This window comes from Strigops habroptila, chromosome 4, assembly GCF_004027225.2.
Source record: "Strigops habroptila isolate Jane chromosome 4, bStrHab1.2.pri, whole genome shotgun sequence".
Classification (NCBI taxonomy): Eukaryota; Metazoa; Chordata; class Aves; order Psittaciformes; family Psittacidae; genus Strigops; species Strigops habroptila.
The window spans coordinates 74623874-74642310 of NC_046358.1; the positions used below are offsets into that span (position 1 = coordinate 74623874).

An 18437-nucleotide genomic window follows, 5' to 3' on the forward strand; every position below is an offset into this window, starting at 1 on the left:
GGATGATACTCTTGAAATTCACAACAAAAGGACTGAGAAAAGTGTGATTAATACATCAACTTTAAAAATCATCAAAACATGTTAAGATTCTCATATAGGCAGTGAAAACGTACAACATTTAGCAAGAAGACATAGAACTAAACTCAGAAACAGAAACAATAAACAAAATGCACTTCCAAGTCAATACTAACCCTTTAGTGCGACTAGCTTATATTCGTTTCTGTTGCCATCAAATTACTGATGCACATCACTGGAATGCATTCTGGAGCCACATATTCATAAAAATGCACAGAAAATGCTCACATGATGTTTCATAGTTGACATTATTTTAATAAATCCAATTATCTTCAGAAGTCTCTGCAGGAGTCCTGCCCGAGCAGATTCTGGCTTTGAGGGGGGTGTGTGTGTGTGTGTGCAATCTCTAGATCCTTGGAGGAGAATTTAAATTTCAGACTTACTGGCCTAAGTAATCTAAACAGCCTTGGAAGTTGTGTAGATCTGGTAAAAACACTTCCCCTTTAATAGCACACTTCCCAAAGTACAATGAAATCCCAGTCTGAACAAAAAGCAAGACTTACCTCACACCTGACCAAAGGGACTGAGTAGCATTTCAGTGAAAATAGGACAAAAGAGATGCCTAGGAAAACTTAACAAAGTGGTCCTCACAAGAAAGATAGAGGCTTAAACAATTAAAAGACTGTTTCCAGAGGTAGAGACTTTATTAGGGAAGATTGTGTATCTTTAAATGAAGCAAATTTAGGTAACTGACTTAGTCCATGGACCATTTTTATACACACACTGAAAAAAAACCAAATCCTAGTTTGAAACCTGTGTAGGCAATGGAGTCTCAGCTATCAGACCACTCATTAAAATCTACATGGCAGAGTAATGATAGAGATTTTTGTCAACAAGTATTATGATCTTGGTTTGCAATCACTCTCCGAGAAGCACCATGAAGCACTTGGGTATCCCTTCAGACTGTAATGGGACCGCTAAAAAAAAAAATCTCATTTTTAAGAGTTTACAAGACCAAAGATTTTGTCACTGGAAGTAAGCAAAGTCAATTTATGTAACTAAGTCTTTGCCAAACTGGATGACAGCTGATGCCTAGTACTTCTTTAGAAAAATAAATTGAGGCCTCCAACAGAAGAAGGACGTGGACCTGTTGGAGCATGTCCAGAGGAGGCCACAAAAATGCTACAAGGGCTGGAGCACCTCTACTGTGAAGACAGGCTGAGAGATCTGATCTTCTTCAGCCTGGAGAAGGGAAGGCTCCAGGAAGATCTTAGGGCAGCTTCCAGTGCCTAAAGGGGCTGACAAGAAAGCTGGAGAGGGGCAAGGGCACATAGGGATAGAACAAGGGAGAATGGCTTTCAACTAAAAGAGGGTAGATTTAGATTAGATATTAGGAATAAATTCTTTCCTATGGGGGTGGTGAGGCACTGGCACAGGTTGCCCAGAGAAGCTGTGGCTGCTCCATCCCTGGCAGCGTTCAAGGCCAGGTTGGATGGAGTTTGGAGCAGCCTGGTCTAGTGGAAGGTGTCCCTGCCTGTGGCAGGGGGTTGGAACTGGATGATCTTTGACGTTCCTTCCAACCCAAACCATTCTATAAGTCTATGAAATACAAAACAAAAGCTACTGTTCCATTCATATCTTTTATAAATGTTCTTTTTAAGAATATATAATCAGTAAATTAGTCAACTGGTTATGTCTAAACTGATGTATTGCATGATTCAATATATTTGGTTTCTTTATGAATGTTTTTATTTCCCATTCATTATCTTTTGCTGCACTGTTTGCTTTTCAATGGTAGAAGCTTCTGCTTCTATGAGTAAAGTAGCCCCCAAACTGTAAATTATATCCTACAGTTTTGACATCATTTATTTTCATACCATTATATGTGCCAACCTTTTGACTACTCAAGATCAAAAGAGTTGCTCTCCAGGCTCATATTTCACTATAGCTCTCATATTTTATGCAGCAAATTAGGTTTTACAGTAGCAGCTACAGCAAGACTGTCTCTCACACTGCACAGCTTAAAATTACTGTAGAGGATTTCATATTGGAGAAGTGTGATCCTATAAATTCATACTCAAGTAAAAAATGGATGAAAACTTTCTATAATTCCTTCCCATCCATTTTGCACAGTTCTGATGCATATATATGTAACCAACATGGTTAAACCTTGAAACTACAAAAGGTAGTCAGGATTCTGCTTTTGGTAATAGAAGTTGGAAGGGAATCTAGCAAATACTAATGAGGGGAGGTATTTTAAGTGTTCAGAGGGGGATGCACTCAAATCACGTTCAAAGGTCACCTACCAAACACACACTGTTATGAATTTCTTTTCTGCCACATTGGAATGTCCATATTAACTTGTCAAGATAATTGCTACAGCTGGGAGTTCCCGTCACTGACAATCAAGAGTTTATTAGGTATCTGAAGACACAGGTAGGTGCCCAGTAGGATTTATATGTGACACTGAAACACCCGTAGACACCTTTCAGTGGGAGTTCAGACGCTTACTCAGCTTATATGCACATAAAATGCTTTTCAGTGGAAATAATTTATAGGTAAACATCAAATTAACAGTTTCTGCACAGTTATAACTCTTCGGTTCTAAAATCTCAACAAGTAAAAATTACTTTGATACGTCATTTTCCAATTTACACTTAAAGTTATCAATATTCTTAGTAGTAATATAATAAGCAATTATCAATTGATTGCAATGACCTTTTTTTTACACTAGTGATATCTACTTATACACAACGTGTGACAGCTTATGACTCAGTCAAATTTGAAGGGATTTCAATGGACCAAGCAAAAAGGACCATCTTAATGTAACAATTACACTCTTGAAAATTTCTAAAGTCCTATTACAAACTATAAAGATGGTAAACCCCTTAAAATACTCATCATTATGACTACATGGAAAGCACTAGGCTACGCTTGTATAGAACTTGCTACTGCTCTTCAAAATGCAAATATTTTCTTGCTTTAAATAAAGAGATGAATACTAAAAAAAATACTAATAGCTAATTCTTTATCAGTCATCATGACTGATCACTTAATGTCACACTCTTTTATGGAAGACGAAATACACAGCTGGATAGGATTAACCATGTATAGGCTTGATCAAATGCCTCAGCTGATGTAAAGTACTGATCCATCAGAAAAGGGGGAGGTTATAATCGATTCATTCATTCATTCATTCTGAAAAATAATCTGAAAATAGAAAGGGAAATGTCTTCTGTCTTGAGAACATATATACTCTGGAGTGATGGCAGACGAGGTCCTTGTGTATCAAGTGTGCTTTGGAGAATAAGGCAGGACAAAGAGACTAGGAAAATTGAACGGCATGTTTTTATCTACCATGGACTTTTAATACACCTGTAATTTATCCTGAAAGCATCCAACCAAGCATTCTTGTTTCCCTAAATAAAGTTTCCATTGATATCATAGTTTTCCCATAGAAACAAATCAGACAGCCAATAGGATTTAACAATTACCGGTATACTAGCAAGAAGAATAAAGTGTAGCAGGAAGAGAGCAGACTGCAAACTATCAAAACAGTAATAATAGAACAATATTGGTAGATACATATTTTCTTAGCAAGTTCTGCTGTTTATGTACCCTGTTTTACCAACTCCTTTTCAAAAATGAGTTAGTTCACTTTGACATTAAAACTAGGAAAAACAGATAGTATGGTCCTGCCGGCAATGAAACCCCACAGTTCTGCTCTACCAACCTGCCACATGATTTTCTTCATTTTGCTGTAGCCATTTCATGCATTATCTACCTAAGTGCGCAAGACCTTTAAAATACTGTGTAACACATGCCTGTACACAACTTGAAAGACTAGGATTCCAGCTGGGGCCTCTAGGCATTACTGTAATGCAAACAGACAATAATATCAGCAAGCACAAATGCTCTGAAAGGCTTTCAGACCATATCTGCTGTAGACACCTTGCATATGCACCTCTCACATCATTCATGTAAACATATTTCTACAGCACCACAAGCATACATGATTTTTCATAAACATTTTATGAAAAAAAAGAAAAAAAGAGAGAGACAATTGTCTGTCCTTGTTGTCAGAGGATTTTCTCCCCTCTCCACCCTGCACGCAGAGCTGCAAAAGGGCGACTGAAGTGTAATACATTTATTGGCCTTTGCAGAAACACGCTACCCACCAGGCCTGACCTACTCCTTCCATGTAAGGTAAGTGGAGGGCTTAACAATGACATTTCCTGATAATCAAGGACCTTACAGATTGCAGTATAAATCAGTCAGTTCTGTTATCGTTAGAGCCATATTCTGCTTCCTGTTCTGAGGTTTTCCTTAAACTCTGATTTAATAACCTCCTTGTCTTTGAGCTGATTTTGATTTCCAGTTTTATTGAGATGTATTGGCAGCCTTTTCTTTATGAGAGTAAAAAGGGCTGCCTTGACATTCCTCACATAAAAGCAGGCAGAGAGGTTACACACAGTATTTCCATCAGGCGTGACCTCTTAATTTCTCACAAGGCAGCGGCCCTGAACTTCACTGTATTACTTATTCGAATGTTGTGGAGGAAAACAGGAATCAAAAGCAGCTTTCTATTCTCTATTTAGGTAGAGAAACTTGTTATCTACCTAAATAGAGAAACCTTTGTTTCCTCTCAACACAATCCCTCAAGAAGATGGGGTGGCAAGACAGAGATGTGACTGTCTATCCATTATGCCCTGCTACCTCACTCCAGCATTTGCTGGAGAAGCCACAATCCACACAGGAACCAGGAGAGCAACTTTGCCTAATGTAGCCATCCTCCCCCTCATCCCAAGTATAAGAGCACCCTTCTTCTACTACATGCCAAGTTGAGCATGTAGGAGAGGAAACAAAGGTTATTTAGGTAGAGAAGCTTTTGTTTCAGAAAGAAGAAAAGAAATGATGCTTTCCCCAACACGGAGATTATTTATACTAATAGCTAATTAGAAAAAAAGGGCACTCTGGAAAAAGACACAAAGTTTTATGAAAGAGTGATCTTTTGAAGGGGACAAATGTATATTTCAAAAAGCAATAAAGGACTCGTCAGCCATATACCTATACCAAATCAAGGGAGACCTGAAAAAAAGTCATTCCTCTGTGTTGTTCCAGGTAATTACATGCAAATTTTATTATATTCTGTATGTTACAGCAATTTATACAGTGTATTGCTGTATTTGAGACTGTTCTCAGGCCCATTCTGCAATGACATTAACACAATCTGTTATGTGCTTTCTGTGCAAAAGACCAGAGTAATAAATGATAAAAATCTTCATATTTGACTACCTATGCACAGCTTATACTTTTTTTAAGATGCTTCTAACTTGCATATTTACAAGACTATGACACTAAAAGACACAGTGTAGGCAGATTTGGCAATTATTCATGGAAGGTTTTGCTGCCTACAGCTTTGACTGTCACTATTTGTTGCCCTTTTGTGTTAAAAGATTGAAGAAAGGTCTTTGTCTTACTTGACAGCCTCTTCTAGATGTATTTGTTTCTCTACAGCAGGTATGTGGCAACCAGCATTTGGGAAAAAAAAAAAAAAAAAGACCAAACAAAAAAACCCCAGCCAACTTGTTTGTATCTTCCTGAAACATTCAATAGCAACACAAACGTGCCCGTTTTCACTCAGGCTTCAGACAAAATTCAGTAAGGGAAGACCACAGCTCTGTCAACTGAAAAGAAAAAGAGGAATAATTAAATTTCAAGACTACCTGGATCATGAAGATCAAAGAGTGAAAAAAAAAATTAAAAATTTCAAAACATGAGGCCACTCATCAAACCTGAGGAAACGTCTTGTGTGTCATCCACACAAACAATTATCTAAGGCATGTTAGCCTCAAAATACACCAAAACTGTACTATGCACTATGTAGGTCCCAGGAAGAAATCCTTAAGTTTGCTATTATGTCAAGGAGCCGCTTCCCTCAAGCAGAAAACTGTCTCCAAAAACTCAGCATTCAGTCCTGCATGCTTATTGCTCTTTTTAGTTGTTATTCTTGTGACTGTTCAGTAGGACTATATACAAACAACACTACCGCCCTGATTTAAGAAAGCACTTAATTATCCTTTAGCTTCCAAATAGGATTTTCCCTGTATGGGAGAACTTTGGCATTTCTTCTGAGTACTTTTATGAATGGGAGAAACAGCATCTAATGATAACCTCTTAGAGGTTTGTGCCAGCAAAGCCAGCTGGCCCATGGGCTGAAGCACAAAGGCCATCAAATATGTTAACTTCTGCAGGCTTTCAAATAGTGAAAGTACTAACAAAGCAACACAACTGACACTACTGACCACCTCAGAAACCTGTAATAATTCTAGAATTTTACACATACAAATGAAAAAGTATATGGGAAAATTTTACAAATGAGAAAACCGACTTTTAGAAGAGAGCAAAACTGATAGTGGTACCAGTACAGTGACAAATCTAAGCCCCCAAAAATCCCATTACAAATCTAGAAAATCAAAGTGACTCTTAATTAGTGGACACTATTGATATAAGAGAAATTAAATTTAAAATAGTGCAACAGTGAAAAAAAAAGAAAAAGATACCAATCCTGCTCCCCAAAGTCTCTGAGACAAGCCAAGTATGCAACTGACTCAGACCAGCAAAATTGAACACTAATATTACAGTCTTAATCTAAATAAAAATGAATTAGGTCATTCTTTTACAGTATGCAAGTGAACTTGTGTCCTTGTTCTTTAAAGTTTATCTATTCTCTTTGATAATGCAATTTAATTTACAAAACATTCATATTAAAAATTTATCTGACTATAGTGGTTAGAGTCACCTAGACATTTTGTCATAGTTAAACATTAGCTTTGGAGTACATCACAAATTCCCTACTGTGAGTCCAAGACTTGCTTCATATAGAAACACTCTGAGCTTCCAATTGACATTACATTTAAATGAGTCAGTAACTGTGCACACTCAATAAAAATATCTGTCAGTTATTAAAAGTGCAGTGTCTTACTCAACAGCAATGTTCAAAAGAGACAAATGCAGTATAACACATTAGTGGTCACAAAGAACTGCTATTTTTGCTTTAGCAATCAGTAATTCAAAATATACTCCAATAATTACAATATTTTCACCTCTAAGAATAGAGTTAGACCCATTAAGATCAAGTAAAATACTCACACATGACTAGAAAAGCTAACAAAATAAATGCAAATCCAAAATGACCAATCTAAACTAGCAATGCCAAGCACCTAAGGTAGGCAACACACAGTGCATGTAATGTCATTCCAGAATTGATCAAGAATTCAGCTAGTAGCACTGTGTCATAAAACTAAACTTATCTCAAACAGCTCATGTCATATGGTACCAGAGAGTGAAGCAAGCCAAGGACTTGGAAGGAATGCAAGCCAACCACCAGAGCTGACCTTGGAGCAGATACAGTACATTCTTTGCTCTGAAGCAATGAAGAAAAATTGAAGGGCACAGAGGAAAGGTCAGACAGCCACCTTCTGCTGATGGGAAATTACAACACATGCCTCCCAAAGCTCTGAACTACACAGTTTCAAAGACCTACATAATGATAAAACTTTCCTAGAAGGAATTTATCAGCTTACACATTGTTATAACAAGACAAGAATTCCAAAGATTGGCTCATTAAACACTAGAAGCAGCACAAGTGCCATAGTGAAGCCCCTTAAATTTTCACCCCAAAATTGTAAGAAAGCAAGCCCCACTATCAAAATTGCAGACAGCTATTTAACATCCCACCCGTGTAAGACAGGATTTCCTACCTCAGCTTTGCTGGCAGCCAGCGTTGTCAAAACCTGAAAATTACAGGAAAAATGCATTAGTATTGAGTCAACAAAACAGGAGTGGGATTAATTTGCTTTTGAGGTAACTGACATCAATTGGTTGTTATGGCTTGAGGGAATGGAACTGAAGAGAACTGTCTTTCACAATGACTATTCAGCTCTCACGCATATCAGAGGCAAAATCAGGTATAAATAAAGAGTACAGTAATATTCAGGGGACATACCAAAACAGAACTGGAAAAAATGTTTTTCTATTTTTACTTATTTTTAATTTGTTTCTGAACAGAAATGATGAGTAATGCAACTAGAAGCTATTCTAACACATCAAGAAAATTACCAGGATATGCTTTGAAAACAAGCCAGCATAGTTTCATAGTGCTAGAAGCAACAGCGAATTAGAAGAACACATTGCACGTAAAGCATAACGAAGAAAGGTTTACCAGCTTCTGCACACTGGAGATGTACTGTGTTGGGTGCAGGTTTTGGCAGGAAGGGAGCTGCAGGAACCCCTGCGGGAAAAGGTCAGACCCTGTTCCAGTTCCGACTTACAGCAACCAAGGCTGGGCTTAGCACAAAACATACTCGTCTCCCGATGAGCCGTGGAATCACAGGAACTATTTCTCTCCACCAAACAAGGAATTAATTCATCATTAATTCTCTAGATTTAGACACCAAACTATAAGTCAGTCAACTACTACCACAGACTTGCACAAAATTCAGTTCAGGCAATACAGATATAATTGTTCAAAGTGTTGAGTTAAAGTTACTGTAATATATTTATATTTATATAAATAATATATTTATATAACAGAAATTTTAACTCAACACTGAATAGACACAGACATGCTTTAATATTATACAACAAATAACAGACATTAAGTGTTATTAAGTTAATAAGTTGTTATTAGGTTATGAGGGCTGTTAAACTATTCGTAAAACAAGACTCTGTTAGAACTTTATGTGACAATATTGTCACAACTTTACTAGGCTGAAAACCCACATATATTTAAGACCGACACCTACCTATAATTCTGTCTGCATGAGAATAGATCTTTCTTTATATTGGTGTTACCAATCACTTTTAAAGGATATCACCGATTCTCCCCAGCTTTTAGGAGCAGGAGAGGGAGTGACCAACAGTGACTCAGTTGGAGGGGAGGGGAAGCAGAGCACAGAGTTTATTGAACAGAGATCAGCCTGTATAGCAAAAAGAAAACTTGTGTGGAGAGCTGGTGTTCAATGGAAGACATCTGTGGATTTATCAAAAAATTATTTCAAAGGAATTTGGGAATGGAAATGAACTCCTGTCACATCACAACAAGGTACCTGCAATCACAGTTACTTAATTTAACTTGATTCAAAACCAGTTTCAGCTCCATTTGAAATGTGTCTCTTTTGTCACTAATAGCATTTTTGAAGGCTGTTCAAGAATTTCTCTCACATAAGCAGAACTTGTCGTTATTTAAATTCCATTTATTTACAAACAACCTACCACCTTTCTTTCTTTTTTTTTTTTCCTTTGTTATTCCTCTTCACCCATACTCTTTAGGGTTAGCAATTACTTTTCCAACACAGACCTTACATAAAGTCATCTCATCTGTTCTCTGCTAGAATTCCATTAGGCTTAACATGTCATTCTGCTAGTGCCCGCTCACAAGAAGGTCTTTCTACCAATAAACTCAGCAGAGTTACACTCTACTTACTAAAATCTAACTATATCTTTTTTTTTAGTCAAATGACTAAACACATGTATTTTAGGGGATATACCCAAAACCTAGTTTAACTTAAAACACCAGCATTTGGAGTGGAGTCTCCTTAAGCTCTCATAAATCCCACCCTAAACCATCTCTCAGAGGTGTCTCTCTCTCTCAACTATGTAAGTAATGTGAATACAACTAAGCAATATGACTACTCCAACCAAGGACTCACTAATGCCTTGCAATATAATTAAACAGTCTTCTACCTTAGTAATCCACATGTATGTCCAAAGAGAGTATTTCTCTTTTATAATGATTTATCTTCATATTGCTTTATAGTCATCCAGTGGTCAACTGGACCATTGGACACATTATGCCCATATCTTTCTTCTCAAAGTTATTATCTGATAAATCCCTGTTCAGCAGGAATTCCAGTTAGTTCCTAGAAGGATGACCTTTTACTTGGTATTACTAACATTAATTCACTTCTTTTATTTCAATCTCCTAGGGCATTCATCTCTTTCTGGATCAGGCTCTTCTATATTTGCAATTAGCTTTACATTTTTATCAAATTTCATCAGCACATTCTTATGCCAAGCATACTAATGAAAAATTATCAAATGAAACGACAAATAACTTGACACAGTCATAATGCTTGAAGGCAACATTGTTTTGAGCCATGTGGTATTGCTGACACCTGCACGGCAGGTTACCAGGCACTCTCACCAGAGTTAGGTTAGTGAAATACTTCATCAGCCCATGCTATATAGCTGAGAAAACTGCTGTGTCCAGGCTGGATGCAGGGATACGAACATACTCCGAGACATGAGGCCAGGCTGGATGCAGCTTTGAGCAACCTGGTCTAATGGAAGGTGTCCCTGGGGCAGAGGGAGGTTGGAACTAGATGATCTTTAAGGTCGCTTCCAACTCAAACCATTCCATGATTCTATGATTTCTGAAAACTCTGTAAAGCGGTCCTCACACCAGAGGGACTATGATCTTTAACAGTATACTCACCACTATATAAATGGAGGCAGATATGGAGTGTTTCTATTTAAAATAATGACATTCCTCAAGCTGATGTTTAATTAATAAACAGTAAAACACATTAATATTATAGGTCAAATAACACTCATTAAATTAATGAGCTGACTGCTGTTAGTCTGTAAAGACCTGACAATTACCTAAAAGATCTAGTAGAGATTTTTATTTAAGTTTATGTATGTTAATGCTTGTATGACTGATTTCCTACTCCCTATCAACCCTACCCTCCTCCCCAGTTCCTGAAACTTGTAATTTCTAGACCAGCAGCTGGATCTTCTGTCACGTTTGAGAAGTCAGTGAATGAACACAAAGTCGTATAAAGTGTATGACAAAGAATAGCAGTTGGGAAGTCATTCTTTGCTATAGGCTTTTGCAAAACTTGCCTGTATGTGACAGCATGATTGCTCAATTAAATCCTCTGAGAAGGTATGGCCAGGTATCAAGCTTCTTAAGCAGAGTACCCACTGAGATTTGTAGCCAAGTCACCCAAGACACAAAACCAACTTATCCATCCCCAACCTGGGCAATTCTGGGTAAAGAAGTACCTATAATTATGTCTTGATAATAAGCTAATTATTACAGAAGGGGAGGATTGGGGACAAGCCAAGGAGAGGAGCAGACACCAAGAACTGGAGCGTAGACAATGTGCTTCTCACAATTAGTTGATCTTGCTTTACAAGGCTGGCAGCTTCCTTTGTAGACCATCCTACCTGCAACAGCCTATGGTTCTTACCAATGTTTGGTATGAAGTATGACATTCTTTTACTGTCTCTTACTGTCTCCCAGACATTTTATCCCAGACTACATATATATTATACTCTTACTGTATCCCAGACTAGTTAAGAACACAGTAATTTCATCAAGAGAGATTACATCTTGGGTGAGGGCTTCCTATCTTTCTCAAAATAATCCCTCTGCATCATAAAAAGCCCATGGGTTTATGCCACTTTCTCAGGGAAGCTGCAATTTATTTTTCTTGTATGAGAAGCTATACATGACTGACAGAAAACATCCTTAAAATGGCTTTTTTGCTACTCACAAAAGTTGCACTCAATTCAGAACCTCCCATTCATCATAAGGAAACACATGAATACTGACAAAAATGTAGATATGGTGATAACACTGCAAATACAGTAAACAGTCTTTTAAACCATGCTTACTGGTTTTAGTATTTAGAAAGGCTTTATCTTGAAGTGCATGCATATGTAGTTCCTACCCTCCAGAATTAATTAAAAGGACAGTATGTGCCATGCTAAAACTGTATCCAAATAGTTGCTATTTGTTATGTATCTCAAGCCAGCACCTTACCACAAAGAAATAAAGGAAACCTTCTAGGATGAAGAAAGCTCCTGAAACACGAAATGGAAAGTTCATTTAATGTCATTTTTGCATTAAATACATATGAAATTTCCTGTGTAAAAGCTCAAAGATAAAAAAGCAGGGACAAAAATTGAAAGGGACACATTATGAGCCAGGATTCTCATTTATCACTTGCCTGAAAGTCAGTAACCATTTCACTGACTTGGCTCATCTCATCAGCATGTGAAGTCCTTTTCCTGTCACTCATTTTTCTAAAGAAGATATTTTCTTAATCTCTTTTTCAGTTTCTCATATCAAAATGAATTTTGTACATTTAAAAACCACAGTTTTCACCTTTTATATCTTTGCACCTTCCTAGGTTCCTATGGCATGAGAAAAGGGTTGTTTCAGTCCTAGTCCAAGAAACAAAATGCATGGAATTCCTTCAGTGTCACCTCATGTTTAGCTCATCCTGTTTCAAACTCACATAAGGCATGCATATGTGTTTTGTTACAAGAACACTCATTGAAAGAGCTGCAACCAAAGGCCCTTCAGTTCAGCATCTTTCCTGTGCTTACTTGAGAAGATCACCCAGTTCCAAAACAGGATTAAAAAAACAAACAAACAAACAAAAAAGTTGCAAATAGACATTTACAATAAGCTTAAGAAAACCATCTCCTGAACTTTGGACTTTTGAAATTCTTTCAGAATATTAGGCAAAGAAGATTTTGAGAATGAATATATAAATCTAGAAGAAAAAAAATAGCAAGACTGGAATTGTCAGTGACAGGACAGAAATGGTTTTATTTCTTTTTCTTCCACCACTAATGTTAATAAAGTGACCCAACAGCTGTTTCTTTAACAAATAGATTTTCTAAAAAGTAATTTTATTACAGTAGAGCTTTTGATGTCTGTAAGCCACCCCCCAGGTTTTTGCACCGCTGTTAGAAGAGAAAGATGAGTACCACTCACGTCATGCAGAACGACTGAACTGATGTGCACCAATGAGTGGAACATGTGGCTGAATGTGCAGGTCATGTTTTGTTCAAACTCTGCCATCGGAGTTGGGAAAGTAGGAGACAGTGAGTCAAGTTGTGTTTCTTTTTAGAGACAGTGTTTCATTTCTTAGACAAAAAATACATAACCAACAAACAAATCTGCTGTGTCACCTGCTCTCACCGTTAACCAGTACCTCCCCTGCTTAAGCAGTCCTGAAACTACTGCAGTAAACACACCTATAAGACAACTAAATAAGATTTGGACTGACAAGGAGATCAAGGGAAGAAATTTGACAGGGTTTTGTGAATAGCTTGGCATTTATCAGAACAAATGTGAAATATTACTTTTAAAAGTTTGTCTCACTGAGCTTAGGCAGTTTTAAAAATTACACTGTGCTGTAACCTTTTATTAATTTCTGGATTTGCCTGTGAGTGGGACAGATGTAGGATTGATTGCCCATTGGTTCTTCCCCTTTTTCATTTGCCTGGCACAGTCCCTAGTCCAGCTCCTCGGGATTCAGAACATAATTCTGATTGTGATTCACAGTCCATGCCACTGAACAGAATTCGAGCTGTTGGAGCTATTTAGTGACAGGTGTGTGAAGAAATCAGCCTTATGCTGAGTATTCTTCACCACCTCTGCACTCCATTACGTGAACAATTACCTGCAGTATCACTGGTTCACTGTGATAGACAGCAGCAGGGGAACAGGAAAATAAACAAGAAAAAACCAAAACCAACCAACCAGCCTACCCCATTAGTAATTTCACAATGTAATGTCTGACTATTAGTATTGATAAAAATTAAAAACCAAAAAACCAAAAAACTAGCAAAACTGTATTGTCATACTTTACTTCCTAAAGCACTATACCTATGAAATGTGACATTCTAATGTATTTAGCCAAATTCAGTGACGCAATCATGATAAATAGAGCTGTAAACCTAAATTGTTTCTTTAACACATTTAAATATCTCCTTCATAAGCATACAAAAACATGCACGCAAAAGATATCACCTTCTTGCTAAGGCAGTTGATTCATTAATTTCCATTCCATAAGAAAGATATTACATAAGAAGGACATGGAGCTGTTGGAGCAAGTCCAGAGGAGGGCCAGGAGGATGATAAGAGGGCTAGAGCACCTCCCGTGTGAGGATAGGCTGAGGAAGTTGGGGCTCTTCAGCCTGGAGAAGCGAAGCTGCATGAAGACCTCAGAGCAGCCTTCCAGTACCTGAAGGGGGCCTACAAGGATGCTGGAGAGGGACTCTTCATCAGGAACTGTAGTGACAGGACAAGGAGTAATGGGGTTAAACTGAAACAAGGAAGTTCAGGTTACATGTAAGGAAGAAGTTCTTTACTGTGAGGGTGGTGAGGCACTGGAACAGGCTGCCCAGAGAAATGGTAAATGCTCCATCCCTGGCAGTGTTCAAGGCTAGGTTGGCAAGAGCCTTGGGTGATGTGGTCTAGCGTGAGGCACGCCTGCCCATGGCAGGGTGGGGTAGAACTAGATGACCTCAAGGTCCTTTCCAACCCGAACCATTCTATGATTCACCTCCTTCTTGCTTTCTAAAAGCAATGCTGGAAAGCAAATTAAAATTCACTTTTACATCCACATTCGTTAGACTACCATGAAACCCCACGCATTCAGTTATAAACCTAATCCTTAATGGTCAAAGAAGTGGCTATTAGAAATGTAGGACTTGATCCAAGAATGTTAACTCATGTAGGTTGTTTTTCATTTGTGTTCTTAATATTATACTTATTAATACTCCGATACAGCTTTTAACTAAAACACTATACCTTTTTTTATTAAAGTCTTTGATTATTTTTGTTTAAACTGGCTGTGAAGGCTTTAGGAGGTCTGTTTATAGCAACTCCTTGCTTCACAATAGTAAGTAAGCTGGCTAAATTGAGACTCTATCTAGAAAAGGAATTTTGGTGTAGTCTCAGACTATGACCATCTGAGAATGAAAATAAACAACTAAATTTTTTAAAAGCAGAAGTTTTTTAAAAAGTAATCTGTAGATTAAGCCTGCTAATGAAATATATGTGCATGCATATGTGCATAGACAAAGTGCATAAACCTCAAACTCAAGTGAGGCTACTTGGAGCAATTAAGGCTCATTAGCGCCCTCAGGTTTTGGCCACAGCTGGGATTGCTGCTGAAGTGAACTGAGCACAGAAGCCAGTCAATCCATGGCTGTGCTGTCTTCCAGACCACAGTCCCACAAACTTTTTACATTATTGTAAAGTATCTCTGCTGCAGCAAACAGCTATTTCATTCTCCTCCTGCCCAGGCCCATTTTTTCTGTGACTTCATGCTGTCTCCTTATCCACATGATTATTCTTCTTGAATAAGCACTTACAAGGGTATACACCAAACTGGGCAGAGAACTCACTTGACTTAAAACTAGCAAAGTCCTCAGTGCCAGAGAAGCTGTGTGGGCAAAATTCTCCTCTTCAGCACTTGCTCCTGAAAGCACATTTGAGAAGTTACTTGAATTTAGTGCAGGGTCAGCTCTCTGGGTCTTCCAAAATGCTAAACATAATGTTCTATCTATGGCTGGCACACATAACTTCCCATCAAAAAAATCCAATATATTAAAGACTTACACGGGTGGAATATGCTGAATGGAGAACAGGTGGAATCAAGACTCATATTTCATAGATACGTATCTTTAATTAAATTTTGTTCTGTTTACTTACTGTTATTGGACGACAGCATTAGATTACTCCAAATTTATGGAAACTCAGTAAGTATACAGGCAATGATTTTAGCAGGTGGTGAAAAATCTATCTGCCCTTTACTTCCCACTAGTATTTGCGATGCTCAGATAATAATGGCTGCTATGATCTTTCAACTAAATATGCTATATAAATCAGTATGCAAAGATGTTGACTAGTTATCATGGATAATTCACTTCATGTACAAAGTCTCAGACATAATGTCTCTTTTATTTAAGACTTCTGAGGGGCAATCCGAGTAAACTCTGCCAAGTAAGTAAATAAGCAGAAAACAAGCCCCCAAACATTTGTTTTAACATATACAATGCTCTTCATGAAACATGCTATATATTGTATATCTGTTAGAAAGCAGTTTGAAAATAACATGGTTTTCTCTTTGAACTCGCTTTTACAAAGAAACTTGCACTGGACAGAACTTGCCAAACAATTCCTCTCTAATACTGGGAATAAATCCCATTACTCTTACAATGAGATAATGAGAGAAAGTGTCAGTGCATAAGTTGTCCATTAAAGTACCAAGTTTTTGTATGTCATAAAAATTATGGCCTTTGTTAACCATAATTTTAAAAGTAAACCTAAGTCTACTTTACCCATACCTTCAACAACATATCCACATATACTGCTGCATTATAACCTATGACAATATTCACATTTCCGTAAGTTAACCAAAGCAAGGGGTTTGTACTTCTTAGACAGTAGAAGTTTATGAAAAATCCAGAGCGTAACTGCAATAACTATATCTGAAAATCAAAGTAAACAAAACATTTTCAAGTAAACTGTTGAGCCACTACAGCTTTTCCATGGATTCTGGTAAAAATTACATTAATGTTCCATGCTTACTTTCTTAACTTAGCAAGAAGGGAAATAAATAGAATATAAATATCAACACAAAGATCCTGGGTAGAGGTTTTTTCAGGTGTCAATACTTTTGTAAGGCTATAAAGTACTGAGGCAAGACGACAGCAGCAAAGCTGGCTACTGCACAGTTCGCTTACCACCCCTGCCTCTCCCCAGACCAGCAGCACTACCAGCATTATTCGTTTCACCTCAGAGCAATAAGCTCAATTTTTTTTGAATGTCCACATTATGCCAGAATAATATAAAAATAGATGATGAAGCAAAAATGAGCTGCATTTAGCTCCCCTGTCCTGTGGTAGCTGCCATAATTGCACAGCTCGCTCATTATCTAAAGTCAGTCCCCTGAGCCTACCATGTCCCAGTTAAGCGACAGTAATAGAAAGCAGCTGGATGAGGACATGAGGTCAGCAGAATCATTAGCCCCTACAACTGCAGCACCATCGCTCCTCTCTGGCAGCAAGGCTTTCACACATCGCCAGGCTCCTACACAATACAGCAGGTCAAACATCGCAATGAACTTAACCCAGCAACTCCATTAACAACTAACTGCAGCTGGTGGCTCCAAGGAAGTCCACATCCCTGGAAGCTTTCAGGAGCCTAATGAATTCCAGTCCCTCCCTGTGCCCTCGCCTCCTCGGCCGCAGGGCCTCTTTGGACACCCGGCAAAGCGTCCTACAGAAGCACTCAAGGGAACGCCCCGTTACCTTCTGTTTCCATGAGGTTTGCTATGTACCCAGCAGAAATAAAGTATTTGGAAACATGGGCTGTGCACAGACACCGCAGCAATGACAAATGGTGACACAAGGAGGCAACACTGCTACCACGTGCCAGGAGCAGCGCACGGTGCCTCAGCGCTCCGCAGACCCCACTGGCAGCACCTGCCGATGTCAACTGTCCCGTGAACACAGGGCCCTCGCTGCCAACAGCAGCCGTATCAGTACAAGTTAACAGTTTAAAGTGGATCATTTGCAATGTTTGTCATTTTGAGAGAGGACAATGGAAGGAGCACAAAGTACTTGGGCCAGACCGTCCAGTGACAGAAATCCACCCAGCTGTGTGGCAGCCCATTTCCAATAGTTGAAGAATTGGCCCAGTACATACATAAACGCCCATATTCCAGGGGGAGGTGTAGTCTCCTACCTGATTCATACAGTTGTGCTTCGAGGCTGTGAGGCACAGAAACGAAGACAAAGTTCCTTGTCAAGGCCCACACGTATTCTGATTAAAAAGGCAGCCTGTGAAGCCAGCCAAGGATTTCTAAAGTCTGGATGCTCATTTCCACCTTTTACAGGGGCAAGTCTGAGTGTCCCCAGTGGGCCGAACACTCCTGCAGCACGTGGGTAAAGCAAGGGCCCTGCCGCTGCGTGACGGGTTTCAGCCAGAGAAGCAACAACCCTTCTATCAATGTCAAAGACTAAATAAGTTCGACTATATGTTATGTTCTTTAAATTGTTTCTACTAGCAGTAGTTCTGGATGGTTTGTTTTGGGGAAATTAATGATGATACACCAAGGTCGCTGTACCTCTGCTGTAGTGAGCAGATGTTAACATATTAGTGTCACCTTCCCGTGCTGCACTAAGCCAGAGCTACTCCTGGTTGTCATTGTACTAGATGAGGCAATACCAGCCCAACAAAAAACCTCAGTCTAATCAATTCAGTCTAAAATGCAAACATTTAAAGAAAAGAGCTACTGCACTTTCAAAAGCTATTACTCTGTATCACCCTCATCAAAACACACCACTCTTTTTTAAATCAACCCAAAGCTAGCAGAACAATAAGAAACAAAATCCTTTTTCCTCTCAGCAGTATAGACCATTTTCAACGCCATTTGTAAGCTGCCTATTTATTCCTGACATTCACAGCTTGAGTATATCTCCAGTTCATGTTGCTCTGTTACACAAAGGTAGAAATAATCAAGTATCTTTCCATCTTTTTGCTGGGAGGACTCAGAGCTGGTTGTGGTTATCCAGGGCTCTGTTCAACTGATATGAGATTACTG

At 38.5% G+C, this 18437-nt stretch overlaps 1 protein-coding gene across 13 annotated transcripts in view; it reads right to left on the reverse strand.

The window, feature by feature from the left end:
- RBFOX1 (RNA binding fox-1 homolog 1) overlaps positions 1-18437 on the reverse strand; it is a 1252174-nt gene that overhangs the window by 962735 nt on the left and 271002 nt on the right. For all 13 annotated transcript variants that reach the window (XM_030482277.1, XM_030482275.1, XM_030482292.1 and 10 more), the window contains one exon: positions 7779-7811. In XM_030482277.1, coding sequence (XP_030338137.1) covers positions 7779-7811 — 33 coding nt within the window. Of the gene's footprint in view, positions 1-7778; positions 7812-18437 lie in introns of those variants that run through there.